The 13,715-nt window shown below is 54.3% G+C and overlaps 1 protein-coding gene across 1 annotated transcript; it reads left to right on the forward strand.

The window, feature by feature from the left end:
* Window positions 1-148: 148 nt before the first annotated feature.
* On the forward strand, window positions 149-5,752 carry LOC119109151 (glyceraldehyde-3-phosphate dehydrogenase 2-like). The gene is given in 7 exon segments (XM_037232724.1): window positions 149-190; window positions 3,946-4,041; window positions 4,229-4,352; window positions 4,514-4,716; window positions 4,718-4,990; window positions 4,992-5,242; window positions 5,547-5,752. Coding segments are annotated over 6 exon segments (999 nt in total). The 5' UTR covers window positions 149-190; window positions 3,946-3,963; the 3' UTR covers window positions 5,617-5,752.
* Window positions 5,753-13,715: the final 7,963 nt, after the last annotated feature.

Genomic DNA, 13,715 nt, shown 5'->3' on the forward strand with positions numbered 1-13,715 from the left:
AGCATGACCTAGTGAAAAGTAAGTCATTTTGTTCTAGGAAGTAGTAATTTGACCCATGTTTTGCTCAGAATCTCCTTTTTTAACAGCCTTGAATAAAACATTTATCACGATTCCGTCGTTTGCCAAAACTTTACTTCTCTTTCCTCTGACCGGCGTTTCGACCTTCCTGAAGGTGACTGAGGAGGTGAAGGTAAGGTCTTCGTTCGGGTGATTTTGGTGAGGGTTTTTGGGTGCATTTCACTTTCCAAACGCTGTGCACATTCGTAGAAGGTTACAAGGAAACCACGTAATTGCTACTATGTTGTATGGACATGTTTTTAGAGCTCCTTGCGGAGATCGGACTCTATACATTTTGCGATAGGTTCAACCCGTGGCTCCGTAGTGGGCGTCACTTGGAGAAGGCAGGAACCGAAGTGGTTATATGTGTGCGATCATCCGTCCTGATTTGTGTTCTGGCTTTTGTGAATGTTGTGTGGCAGTGTGATTGGTATTTGATTGGGAACTTTGGCTCAGGGCTAGGTCGGGTAGGCAAAGGGTTGCATAGAAGCTGAAAAGCCTTAGAATGAACTGAACATTTTTGATCGTGGAAGGTGAAAGGCTGTAAAAATTAAGGTAGCACTTTTCAAGTGCAAGTGGCATTTCAGAGAGGCCACTTTTGATATAAGATATGTATAAGAGCCTGAAAGATAGTCAATTGTGGTCATTACATACCATTACAACCCTATCCTGTTGCTAACCAAGAAATGCAAGTAGCAACCTACCCCTATAAGTAGGTTGTCATCAGTTATACATGGGATAGAAGTGGGGTGCACTTAAGATGCCCAAGATTAGAATTTCTAATTTTGGTTCCCATGGCCAGTCTGAACAGCATAACAGATCTTGACTAGGTCTTGTTCTGGCATAGTTGGGTCAAGGAATTACATTCAGGGTAGTTTTTTTTTGGGAGAAAAGCAGCTCATGTTATTTGGGGTTAGGTACCTTTGGACCTGGCATGGGCTGGGAAAAGCCACAAAGTGCATTATAGTGCATCTAGAAATGTCCAGTTAAAGAGTCACATTTAGTTGAAAAATGGCTGGGCCTGTAACCCAATATATTATGAGTCTTGACTGTGCTATAGTACCTTAATTACTGGCATATTGTTTTATTCAGTCCTGCATGTAACTGCTTGCATAAGCACTAGCCATAAGTTCACCTAGAAAATCCATGTACCACAGCAAGAAGTTATGCACAAGGTTTGAGTATTTTGCTTATGTTGAACAGATAAATCAAGAGCATGTGGCTTGCAGCCTCATTGTTTTGTTTTTTTGTTTTTTTTACTATCTTAGATGCTGCTTAACTGCATCATTAAATAAGGTTGTAAAGCGAAATGAGGTGGGTCAAACTTGGTGTGAGTTTTTGGTACTTATTGAGCAAAAGAATGGGCCTATTGGTGGTAGGAATATAAAGAATTGTAATGCCAGGTACATGTAAGATTCCTCCCCTTGCATTCAGACTCCCAGTCACCAGGGTTTCAGCCCAGCTCCAAACAGAGAAGCTAGCTGACCCATTGGGGATAGGATTGGACCTGCCCCAAATATCTTGCTGGCTGGTCTGCTGTCTTTTAAGGACTGACTTGCAGTAGGGTGCAAAAATTCCAAGATTAGAAGACAATCCAGCCCAGCCTGACATCAGACTTTGCCTAGAAAACCTGTCAGCAGGGTTAGCAGAATGAAAGCACTGACCCACCATGTGTGGAGCCCCTCCCCTCATTAAGTTGTCATGGAGCAACATGCTTTGGAAGGGGAAAGGGGTTGGAGCTCCCATTATTTTCTGCCTTGACCTAACATCTAGAGGTTAAGTTTGATAGCTGAGTCATTCTGCATGTTGCATCCTGTTTTTCCCTAGTTGTTTTTTTATGAAGGCATGCCTTTAAAACCTGATATCATTGCTAGGTTTTTTGTTAGCATTAAACTAGAATAAATTAGGAGTGTAGGTAACTGACAGCAAGATGTATGATGGATTGCTGAAGGCACAGCACCATAATTGAGGCACATCGCTGAGATGAGAGGTTGTGGGTTAGATTCATAGCATGTGTTGATGCCACTGGTCCCTGTAAGCAAACTAGCATGCTCATCTCCTGAATTTAACATGGATTATGTTACTCCCTTCACTCCAGAAAGCTTTCCTGCACCTTCATCCTGGTTCAACCTGTCTGCATCCAGTCTACCCAGCTGAAGACCAGGCTCCATCTTCCACCAACAGTTCCTGAACCAGTCAACAATGAGCATGTAGGCAGTGTTAAATGCTTGCTTTATTTGCAAAGCAGCTTACAGTGGTCAGCATGTTATGTTACATTCAGAAGACAGTGAATGTAACAAATTGTTTTTGACTATGCTAAGTACATATGGAAACTGTACTTGATACAGTTGGGGGTGCAGTTTGAAAGTGTACATTATGACAAAGATTGTATTGCACAGAGAACAAATCTTGCTTATAGCTTATTTTTTGGCAAACATCTAACAACAGGGCATACATTAGTTGTCAATCTTCCGCTTTCACTTAGCTTGAAATCGCTCACTATGCTCCTATTCCACTCTTGTCATCAGCACAGTACCAGTCGTAATTGCGATCACTGCTGTCACAGTACTGGCGCGTGTCGGCGCCGCCGCTCCTTCGGCGCCGGTTTCCGCGCGCGCTGGCGCCGGCGGCGGCATCACCACGTGCACGACGACACTGGCCGGCTGCAGTGCGGCCGCGTGGCAGCTGTATACGCCGCTGTCGGCGACCGTGGCGTTCTCCAGCCGCAGTCGGCCGCAGGCAGGCCCGGCGGTGGCCGTGGCGCGGCCGGCGTCCGGCAGCGGGCCGCCGTCCCGGCTCCAGGTGACGGCTGGCCGGGCGGCGCAGCTCAGCTCCAGCCGCTGGCCGGCGCGCAGCCGGCGGCTGGAGCTGCCGTCCAGCAGCGCCCGCTCCGGCGCCACCACGGCCAGCCGCAGCCAGCTGCGGCTGGACGGACGCCCAGCCGTCTCGTACAGCGCGTGGCAGCGGTACAGGCCGGCGTCGGCTGCCGTCACGCTGTCGATGATGAGCAGCCAGTGCGGCCAGGGCGCGCGCGCCGCCACCAGCCGGTAGCGCGCCACCACCGTGTACCGGAACCGGTTGACGGTGAACGCCAGTAGGCGGCGCCGGCGTTCGTGCGCCCAGCTTATGGTGGCGCGCCGCGCGTCCAGCCGGCAGCGCAGCCGCGCGCGCGAGCCCAGCTCTGCTGTGACGAGCTCGGCCGGCCTGCCAGCGGCGTCCGGCGACGGGCAGTCGGCGGCGGCGCAGGCGGCGAGCAGACACACGGCGAGCGCCGACCACATCACATGGGGACCGCCCGGCCGCCACTGGAGCCGGCCGAGCCGGGCCGCGGCCCGCGGCGGTGACGGCCCGCCGTCTGGCGGCGCTCCTCGACCGTTTATTTATACTCTGCACCGCCACCCACCCCTTTCGTCATGCGGTCATGGGCGACAACGGCCGCCAGCCTTGTTGCCGCGGCCGGACGTGCCGGCGCCGGTCACGTGACCAGCCTTAATGACGGCCGGCTGCGGTCGTCACGGGTTACGCCCAGCCAAGACGGGCATGTGATTCCCGGTACTGGGCAATTGCGCTGTTGCTGGCTTTCCAGGATAACTGGCAGTGTGCAACGGAATGGTCCGGGAGAAAGAGACTATGACTACGTAATGACTACATTACTACATAGCGGACTACATAGTGGATTGCTTGGTTTTGCAACGAAGCTACTAACTTGTTTTCGTGCTGGCGGCAGTGCTAGGACACGTCTTCTAGGACTGATTTAGAACGTTCGGTCCCCAGCCCAACGCAGACCAGACCCTCGGGGAGAGAGGAAGTCTGTCGCACTAGCTGACGACATGCGTCGTGGAATGGCGTGGTGCGCCTGATCGACCTCTGTTTGCTGTGTGTCCGCAGAACTCGTAATCGTCCGCCATGTCGAAGATCGGAATCAACGGATTCGGCCGTATCGGCCGTCTGGTGGTGCGGGCCGCCATCGATAAGGGAGCCGAGGTGAGCGCGCCCTCCGCTCGCGCGCACCCCTGACCCGACCCGGGCTTCGGGCGCTCGCGACCGCCGCGGGTGCCGCCTCCCGCGTCCACATCCCCTCACGGTGAAAACGAACGCAAGTGGTAGGGTTGGATTGATTTGTGCTGTCCATGTTTTCCGAGCGTCGATGATATCGTGCGCTCTGTTTCAGGTCGTGGCCATCAACGATCCGTTCATCTCGCTCGACTACATGGTGTACATGTTCAAGTATGACTCCACGCACGGCCGCTTCAAGGGCGACGTCAAGGCTGATGGAGAGTTCCTGGTCATCAACGGTGAGAATGGGGGCCCCTTCGTCCTCCTGTGGCTGGAACGCATCGGTAGATCGGAGTTGCGTGGTTTTCTGTGGAGTTTACATCTGCTCTATGCATTCCTGTCGATTTTTCTGCACAGCTCTTGTGGCATCGTCTCGCATTTCTCTGTCCTCCGTGTTCAGGGATGAAGATCACCGTCTTCAACGAGATGAAGCCGAACAACATTCCGTGGGCGAAGACGGGCGCCGAGTACGTGGTCGAGTCGACCGGCGTGTTCACCACCATCGAGAAGGCCAGCGCCCACTTTGAGGGCGGCGCCAAGAAGGTGGTCATCTCGGCACCGTCGGCCGACGCGCCCATGTTCGTGGTCGGCGTTAACCTAGACTGCCTACAAGCCGGACATGAAGGTGGTCTCGAACGCCTCCTGCACCACCAACTGCCTGGCGCCGGTGGCAAAGGTGATCCACGACAACTTCACCATCGTCGAGGGTCTGATGACCACGGTGCACGCCACCACGGCCACCCAGAAGACGGTGGACGGACCTAGCGGCAAGAACTGGCGCGACGGCCGCGGCGCCGGCCAGAACATCATCCCGGCCTCGACCGGCGCCGCCAAGGCCGTCGGCAAGGTGATCCCCGAGCTGAACGGCAAGCTGACCTGGCATGGCGTTCCGCGTGCCCACGCCGGACGTGTCGGTGGTGGACCTGACCTGCCGCCTGGGCAAGGATGCCCCCATGGACGACATCAAGGCCAAGATCAAGGAGGCTGCCGACGGCCCGATGAAGGGCATCCTCGGCTACACCGAGGACGAGGTGGTCTCCCAGGACTTCCTCAGCGACTCGCACTCGAGCGTGTTCGACGCCAAGGCCTGCATCCAGCTCAACACCAAGTTCGTCAAGCTCATCTCCTGGTAAGTGGGGTGATGGTTGAGTATTGGGCGATGCACTAGGTAGTGTGCAACTGATTTCAATGACTCCGTGTCATGCCTTTTGCCGTCATCATAGATTGACGGTGCAACGAGAGCATACCTATGATAGTAATACCATGAACTACATCCAGGTAAGCCGGCTTATCATGAAAGGTTTCGCTTTGATTTCGAGAGTTCAGCTGTGTGTCGTTGCCTGGTGTTTCCTGCGCCCCGAAGGGTACTTCCAACGTATCTGCCCGCACAATGCGTGCCAGTATTCTGACCTACGCTCTTGAATCCGTGTCAGGTACGACAACGAGTACGGCTACTCGCACCGCGTCGTGGACCTGATCAAGTTCATGCAGTCCAAGGACTAGAAGTCCACCACTGCCGCCTCTCCCGGCTGCCGCTCCGGTTCAGGCTGAACTGGGCGGCGTGTGGTGCGCTCTTCTGGCAGAGCGCCGCCCAGCTCGGCCGGCTCCGCGAGCCCGACCGGCGGCCTGCCACAGTCTCTCTGTCTCTGCGGTCTCCGTGCGCCGTGTCCGTGGATAGCGTGACCGGTGGCTGCCGGTCTCTCGTCTCCGTGTCTGGTTGTCTGTTATTTTGCCGCCGCTGGCCGCTGTTGCAAAGCAACGCTTCCCCGACGGGCTAGTCGCTTCTAATCGTGTATGAAGTCTATCCCTGGAATAAAGACACTGAAATCGCTGTGGTGTTTTCCGTCGTGTGCGCTCTGTGGATGAGAAGACAGCGGCTACCGGAAACTGACGGACCGAACGCTCATGATATTCCAGCGCCAGCCGTCGGCCGCGTCGGACAGCAATCGTTGATTGGCGTTTGCGGTGCGGGATAGAGTTCAAACTGGCTGGGGGTCCGGCGAAGGCATGCCTATAGGTTCGCAACCGGCCCTCGCCGGTAACTGTTCCATCGGAAGGATTGCGACTAGGCGGCCGGAAGCCCTGGCTGGAGGGTAGGACGAGACATGGGCACCCAATATGGTCGCTTTGTGATCAGCTGAAGATTTAAGGTACACATCAGTTCTTGGTAGGATAGTGCTGTCTGGGTGAACGCCTCTGGCGCGTATCCTTGGTACCTACGGCACGCATGCTCCGTGCGCGTGTGGTTTGTGTCGTGTCATTTCGGTGGTCATTATCCCCTGGTCGTGTTTGTTTTTGGGAACTGCTCAAATGCTGGGCATCCGCACGGTCTTCTTGACATTCCGGTGTTTGTATAGTTCAAGACAACAACGCGTGGTTGGTACGTTGTATGGGCGCCCCCAATAAGCTGGTTGACACAGTAACCTCGTTACTTTCTCAAGGAATTATTTCCGGAAAATTTTCCGCCACCAGCAACTTTTTGCAGATAAAGTTGTTTTTGTGATAAGACCGTATAAAGCGGCATCAAAACAGAAATTGTCCCCAGTGACGCTTCAGAGGTGGTTACAAGAGTGGTAGCTAGGGACGACGACGACGCAGGGGTTGGCCGCCTTGCACTTTAAACAATCTGACGTCGCTGGGACTGAGGGCGGTAGAAATTCTTCCAAGTTGGGAGCGGGGCAATAGCCATTTGCGGTTACTTTTTGTAGCTAACAACCACGGTGTCAACGTTAAATTTGCACAAAGTTCGGGCTCAGCCCCTCCCATTCCTAATTCCCGCCCCCGGCTAGAACATTTCAAGTGAAGAAGAGTGCCAAAAATCCCAAAACGTGTGCGCCAGAGGAATACAAGTGCAATATAAGCGTTTGCAGGCTTCACCACACATTCGTCGTGATGCAATTTGTAATGTAGCGATGTGACATCATTTGCCGGCAAGTTTCAAGAGCGCCTACGAATCATTTATAGCTTCCACACCACGCGCATTCGATCGATCGTGAAAGGGCGTGGCTTATTTGGCATTTGTCAGCAGTGCCAGCCGCATCCGAACAAAAGGACTCGCTGCGAGATCGATTACTTGTGGCCTTGATCCAGAATGCGGCAGTCACCACAGCAGAACACGGAGCGGAGGGTGTTGTATTGCCCTGGAACGGAGTGTGGGGAGCGGGTGGGGAGCGGGTGCTGCGGTGGTGCACTACGTTCTGGGTAAGTTCTTGCATTCGTTGGTTTCAAATCTTGCGCAGGGTAGAGCGGGCACGGGCGGTGTGGCATGAACCCACGTGATTAGCCGATAGGGTAGTCGGGGATATGACCTCCAAGTTATCCCGCCGTGGTTTCATCCTTTTCACTTTTGCCTATGCAGTGCATGGTTTCACGCTTTGCCCATTAAAAATCCAAGGCAATTTTAGGCCTGGCTGTTCATGCTCCAGATTCCAGGGTTGGCCCCTGCAGTCCGAATTTGTCCCTCAGTCTCTGAGGCATGGACGCAATTTGGCCCATCCACGGACCTCACGGTAGACGGCTGGGAAGCATGAGTGCCTAATCGGTATAACCTCGGGAGGGCGCCTTGGGAAACATCCCTCCAATTTGAACGATGTGGAATTTTCCCCCTGCACTTTTCCCCCACTACACACGGTTTTTCATGCGCCATAATGTCAAAGGTGGTCATGTCACATTGTTCCTCCCCCTCCCCGCCCAATCGCAACAACGTGGTTTCACCCATGCTGGGTAAATGCCTACGGGATAATACAGGAACATCGCATAAGGTGCTGAAGCCAACCCAGTTCAACCCAGGTCTCGATTATTACCATGTATTAACGAAGTGCGGATGTCTTGTCTTGAAAAGAGAAGGTTATTCCTCGTGATCCTGCCCCTGTTCCTGTCAGACTAAGGCATGTGCCCTAGTTCAGGAGTCTGAAATGGGGTCCGAGCCCGAGTCCATGCCCCTATCATCCACCCTCTAGAAATGTCAAGTCGTTTCCGAATCGTTCGAGTCACAAGCCCCGAAGTTCCAGTTAAGTGATTTAGTTATACATATATATATATATATATATATATATATATATATAAGTAGATTTCACCATCCACTACCTAATAGTTCAAGAACTGTGCAAGAATTTGTCTGTCTGTTTAGGGCCGGAGAGAGATCGTTAATGAATATGCTTTCCCAAGGTTGAAGGCGTCTTCTGTCATTGCACGCCCGTAAAATGTCAGTGCTGTCTGTCAGTTGTTGTCGTGTCAATGTCATGTGTTCGTTTCGCATGTGGCCCAGAGGTGCCACGTCACGTTAGTTCATTGTTAGGCGTCGTGAGAATGTCGTTGTAGTTATACCAATGTAGTGTATGGAACGAAGTTTGCAGTCTTCGATGTTGCATTGGAATTGATACACTACATTGGTGCGTTTTGGTCTGTCGGGCTTGTCTGGGCTGTTTCTCGTAAGAAAGTTAGATATTTTCTTATTACGATAATTGACGATATATATGTTGTGGTCGTTTTTGCCTTTAACATGTCGGGTTGCTGTAAAATTACCCAATGCCTAGTGTAAGGCTCTTGACGCAGAAGAGCCATGGCCACCGGCTACGTCCTAGCAACCGATCAACCCATTCAAACCTTGTCCTTCATAAGGCCACACAGAGCGAGTAAAATACTGCAGGCCTTTGATCGCTGTCACATTTTCCGCCTGAGACTGCAACATGAAGAGGGATGAAACTCCAGCACCGACGTAGGCCATGAAAAATATTCTGGTTCAAGTGCAGACTGCGTTTTATTATGTCTCACTTAGTCGCATGGAGAACCAGACACAGCATTTCTGGAATTGTTTTGCGACGTGTTTGGAAAAGCTGATAACGCACTTGACAGTCATAACACTTTGTTTTACTTGGCTGTTGGCCTACGAGGCTCTTACCCTTATTTAACTAAACACTTCAGAAAACCCTGGTGTTTTTTGGAAGATGTGTGGAAGAATAGCCAACTGACATGTAAATTGCGAGCAGGACGAAGGCTCGGAGTCATGGACTTCATTACCATTGGGTTTCAGCGGACCGACAACCTTTATCTCACGGAACCGGTAAAATAGGCTTTAGGGCAATTGTGCTTATTAAGGGCCGTTATAAGATATTGCCATTTTGACAGGAGGAAGTCTTCGTCCAAAAGCTCCCCTACGGTGGTCTCAAAATATCTCTCCCGTGCTGGCCCCAAATAAACCCGAAATCTCCAAATTAACCTGCACCACGGCTGTTCTGCGCTCCTGGTCGGGCGCCTGCTACAGTAATGCGCTGAACGTCTCCTCAGCAGAGCCGGCCCCGCTGTGACCAGTCCTCGCCCTCGGGGGTCTTCCCCGCTGTGACCAGTCCCCGCCCTCGGGAGTCTTCCCCGCTGTGACCACTCCCCGCTCTCGGGAGCCGGCCCCGCTGTGACCAGTCCTTGATCTCGTGAGCGTTCCCCACTGTGACCAGTCCCCGCCCTCGGGAGTCTTCCCTGCTGTGATCAGTCCCGCCCTCGAGAGTCTTTCCCGCTGTGACCAGTCCCCGCCCTCGGGAGTCTTCCCCGCTGTGACCAGTCCCCGCTCTCGGGAGCGGGCCCGCTGTGACCGGCCCCCTCTCGGGAGCGTTCCCCGCTGTGACCAGTCCCCGCCCTCGGGAGTCTTCCCCGCTGTGACCAGTCCCCGCCCTCGGGAGTCTTCCCCGCTGTGACCAGTCCCCGCTCTCGGGAGCCGGCCCCGCTGTGACCAGTCCTTGATCTCGTGAGCGTTCCCCGCCGTGACCATTCCCCGCCCTCAGGAGTCTTCCCCGCTGTGACCAGTCCCCGCTCTTGGGAGCCGGCCCCGCTGTGACCAGTCCCGGCTCTCGGGAATCTTCCCCGCTGTAACCAGTCCCCGCTCTCGGGAACGTTCCCCGCTGTGACTAGTTCCCGCTGCGACCAGTCCCCGCTCTCGGGAGCCGGCCCCGCTGTGACCAGTCCCCGCTCACGGGAGCCGGCCCCGCTGTGACCAGTCCCCGCTCACGGGAGCCGGCCCCGCTGTGGCCAGTCCCCGCTCTCGGGAGCGTTCCCAGCTGTGACCGGCCGCTGCCGTCCGCCAGGTGTCGGTGTACCGCGCCGTTGACCGCGGTGATCTGCGGCTCGTATGGCCGGCCCGACGGACGCCGAGGCGCACGTCAATGGCCTCGTCCAGGAGGCAAGTATTATATACATGCACACGGCGCCGGGGCCGGGCCGGTGTCGGGGGCCGACACCGGCGGCCGCGCACTGTCAGAGCCCTCCTCGGCTGTCTGCTGCTGTGGATTGGTCATGACGCGCATGGTTATGTGATTCTAGTGATCTACGTACACGGTTGTTAATCATGTGTCATACACCGTTGTGCACTGTTGCACATTTGTTTTTGCCGAACATCGTTGAGGCCTGTGTTCTGTGGCTGTCAAGCGTCCCATCGTCACATTACAATGCCTGTTTTCTGTATTCACACGGCGGTAGTTATTTAAGCAAACAAGGTTTGTGCTCGCCTTCTAACGGGTCATTAGTCATGATTATTGTTACCGCGATAGCATCAGAACCCCGCACTGTTTGTGGCTATGCTGTGCAGCTCTACTTCGTGCATGGCTACCTACGGGCCTTGCAGGCTGCTGACTTCAGAATCACGCAAGAGGTGGTGGGCCGCTCACTAATGTGATCATGTCAAGGTGTCGAGCGCCTTCAATGCATGCGCTTCAGTCGGGCGTACTGGGCTCAGGTGTGTTGCGATCTGGTAAATTGTCCAATGATGTGTGCTTCTATTGTGTATCGCATTCTAGCGCACACATTCGATACCGTGTCATTAAAAGCCAGCTGGTGTCTGTAGAGAGCCGATGAGCTGCGCGACTGCGTTGTCACTAACTAGCTTTGATAGGAAGCCAGACCGCATATGTTCGCGTTAACACGCGCGGGTGGCCGGTTGAACGCGGCGCGCTCAGGTGGGGGACCGATCTGCTTTCTCCTGAGACCTCAAAAAAGAGACACCGGTTTCACGAGAAAGATAGGGCTCTATGTGTACCTCTTTGTTTCAAACTTTGAAGCCCCTGTGTCGTGACCTTTCGGGTCGATTAGCCAAACATTCAACAACATTCCTCCGTGCCGTAAGTTCTTTGTAAGCTCTTGTGCTTCAATCTCGATCGGACTTTCATACTTGACTCCTGGTGGAAAGAATGAGTCGTAATCGCCAGGTTAATTCTAAATCGTCGAAAGAACCCATCTCAGAGTTGCATGACTTCGTCTAACATTCCGTTGTCTCATCATATTGAACTATTTCGTAGAGGCTGCCTTTCCTGACAGGCGTTGCCTTAGTTTGACCTATTGATAGGTGACGTCATGAGGTATATCTGTTTTGTTGTACCAAAAATCTGTTGTTTAACTGCCTACAGCTGTGCAAAACTGGGAAACTGTTCTAAAAAATGTTTGGTGGAAGTCAGATTGACCCTTCCACCCGAGAACGTGTCAAGATAGTCGTAGCTGAATTGTGCTATCCAAAGAACATCGTGTTTTTCCATTAGTTTCTATCCTCACATAGAATATATTGTGCAGCGACGCTGGTGCAACAGCAGCGGAAGCTTTATGGTGTCGCCTGCCACTCAACCTGGCAGGGCGGGCTGGCACCGTGGAGAATCGAACCCCGCACCCATGGGTCCTGATACACGCAGTTTAACCGCTGTACCCCTGATGTGGGGTCATCTGCACCAGTAAGCACCATTCGAGGTCGCACTTACAAAGTCTCTTCAGCTTCACACATGGCATTTACTGTTGGTCGAGCCCGAACGGCAGCGGTTCCTCCGCGTTCCCACATGGCGCAGGGTCCTGCGCAAGGCGGTCTGGTCGGTACGTCGCGGTGATAGCTCCACGCGCTAATATGTGGTGCACTCCCACGTGTTGACCACCACGCGCCGGCATGTGTGACTGTGTGCATGGGACCCCACATACTGACAGGTCGTGGTACTCTGCGTGTTGGTTCCATGCACCTGCCTTACGAGTGTGTATGACAGGCTTTGTGCCAACACAGCCTGTGATTTCAATGGGGGCTTGTTATGCCGCAGTGGTGCATCATCTGCCACACTGACCCGTCGCGTCGTGTCCCTGACTCCAATGTTGACCCGGCATATGACCTCACGCATTGATCCGCTGTGCTGTGGTCCAGGCCGCCCTGCTGAGGCTCGAGCCGTCCGGCCGCCGTGCCGCTGCCGCGCTGCTGTCCGCCTGTGGGCGCGTGCGGCGCCGCTGACCCGGCTCCTCGGCCGCCAGTACCTGGAGACGTGCGGCCTGGCAGAGTCGGCCGCCGCCTTCTCGGCCGAGTGCAGCCGGCTGGGCCGCCCGGTGCGCGCACCGGCTACCGGCGACGTCGGGGGCACCGAGGACGCCTCCCAGCAGCAGGCGCTGGCGCTCTTCGACAAGGGCCGCCGCTCCGCCTTCTTCCAGGTGACGGCGGCGGCGCAGCTGCGGGCTTGGCCCCGCACATCCGCAGCGCGTGAGCGACTCTAGTGCTGAAGAGAATTGGAAGCGGTGGGGTTTGGTTTCATGGGTTTTGTCATTCATGGGTTACCTAAAACTATGTTTGTAGTGAATTCCCAGACCTACGGGCTGTATTTAGCTTCAGTGCACGCATGGACTGGTACCTGTGCTCGGTGACGTCAGGCTTGTTTGTGTGGGCTATAATCAGACTATTCAAACGGCTGGTGTGAACGTTTTCACACACCATAGTCCCGTAAAAGGGATCTTTACAGTTGCCACTTCGTGGCCGGTTTTGGTTCACCAAGCACTACATCGGCGCACATATGTTCTAGGATCCATCTAATTTCCTCTTAGTTGGGTGGTCTAAAACCGAAGCTGGTCTCTCGCAGCATGCGAGTTGACAATGCAGCTGCTGGCGAGTGTGCGGAGTTGAGCGGGCGACTTGGCAGTCAGCTGAAGTAGCGAGAAACTCGGTCAACTGGTGGAACAAGGCTGTTTTTGCGTGCAAAGGCAAACTTCGCTTTCCAACGTCTGTCGTGGCCTGAAATCTCAAGGAGAAAGGGGTGGAAATCTGTGAAACGGAACTAACGTGAAGAGAAACATCCTCTGGTTTAAAAGTTATGGTTGACCTAGGTCCCGACGCCCTGCCATCGTTTCACAAGCCGACTGCTATGAATAACAAGACGGGCTGTTCGGCACCAGAGTAGCCCTTACTTGCCGTATTGATGCAAGTCCCGCATGGGTATGCGTATCCTCTGAACGGCTGACGACAGAGACTCTAACAAGTCCCGTGACCTGTGGGTGTGGGTGTGGGTGGTGGGTGGGTGTGTGGGTGTGTGGGTGTGGGTGGTGTGTGGGTGGGGGGGGGGGGGTGTTGTAGGCATTTATGTGTGCGTGTGTGTGTGTATCATTTGGACTTTACGACGCAGTCAGCAGCTGAGACGACATGGCGTCGCCTGTCCCTCAGCCTAAAAGCGAGGGCGGAGTCGAGCCCCGTACCTCTGGGGTCTGTCCGTCAGATGGCTCCTCTGGCTTACAGCTGTTACTCCTTCCCCCCCCCCCGCCCCACACGTACGCTGATGTGTACCCCCTGCCACCAGACACTGGAGTCGCTGACGCCGGCGCCAGTACTGGAG

The sequence above is a fragment of the Pollicipes pollicipes genome, unplaced genomic scaffold (assembly GCF_011947565.3).
Source record: "Pollicipes pollicipes isolate AB1234 unplaced genomic scaffold, Ppol_2.1 Scaffold_7231;HRSCAF=8579_pilon_pilon_pilon, whole genome shotgun sequence".
Lineage (NCBI taxonomy): Eukaryota > Metazoa > Arthropoda > Thecostraca > Pollicipedomorpha > Pollicipedidae > Pollicipes > Pollicipes pollicipes.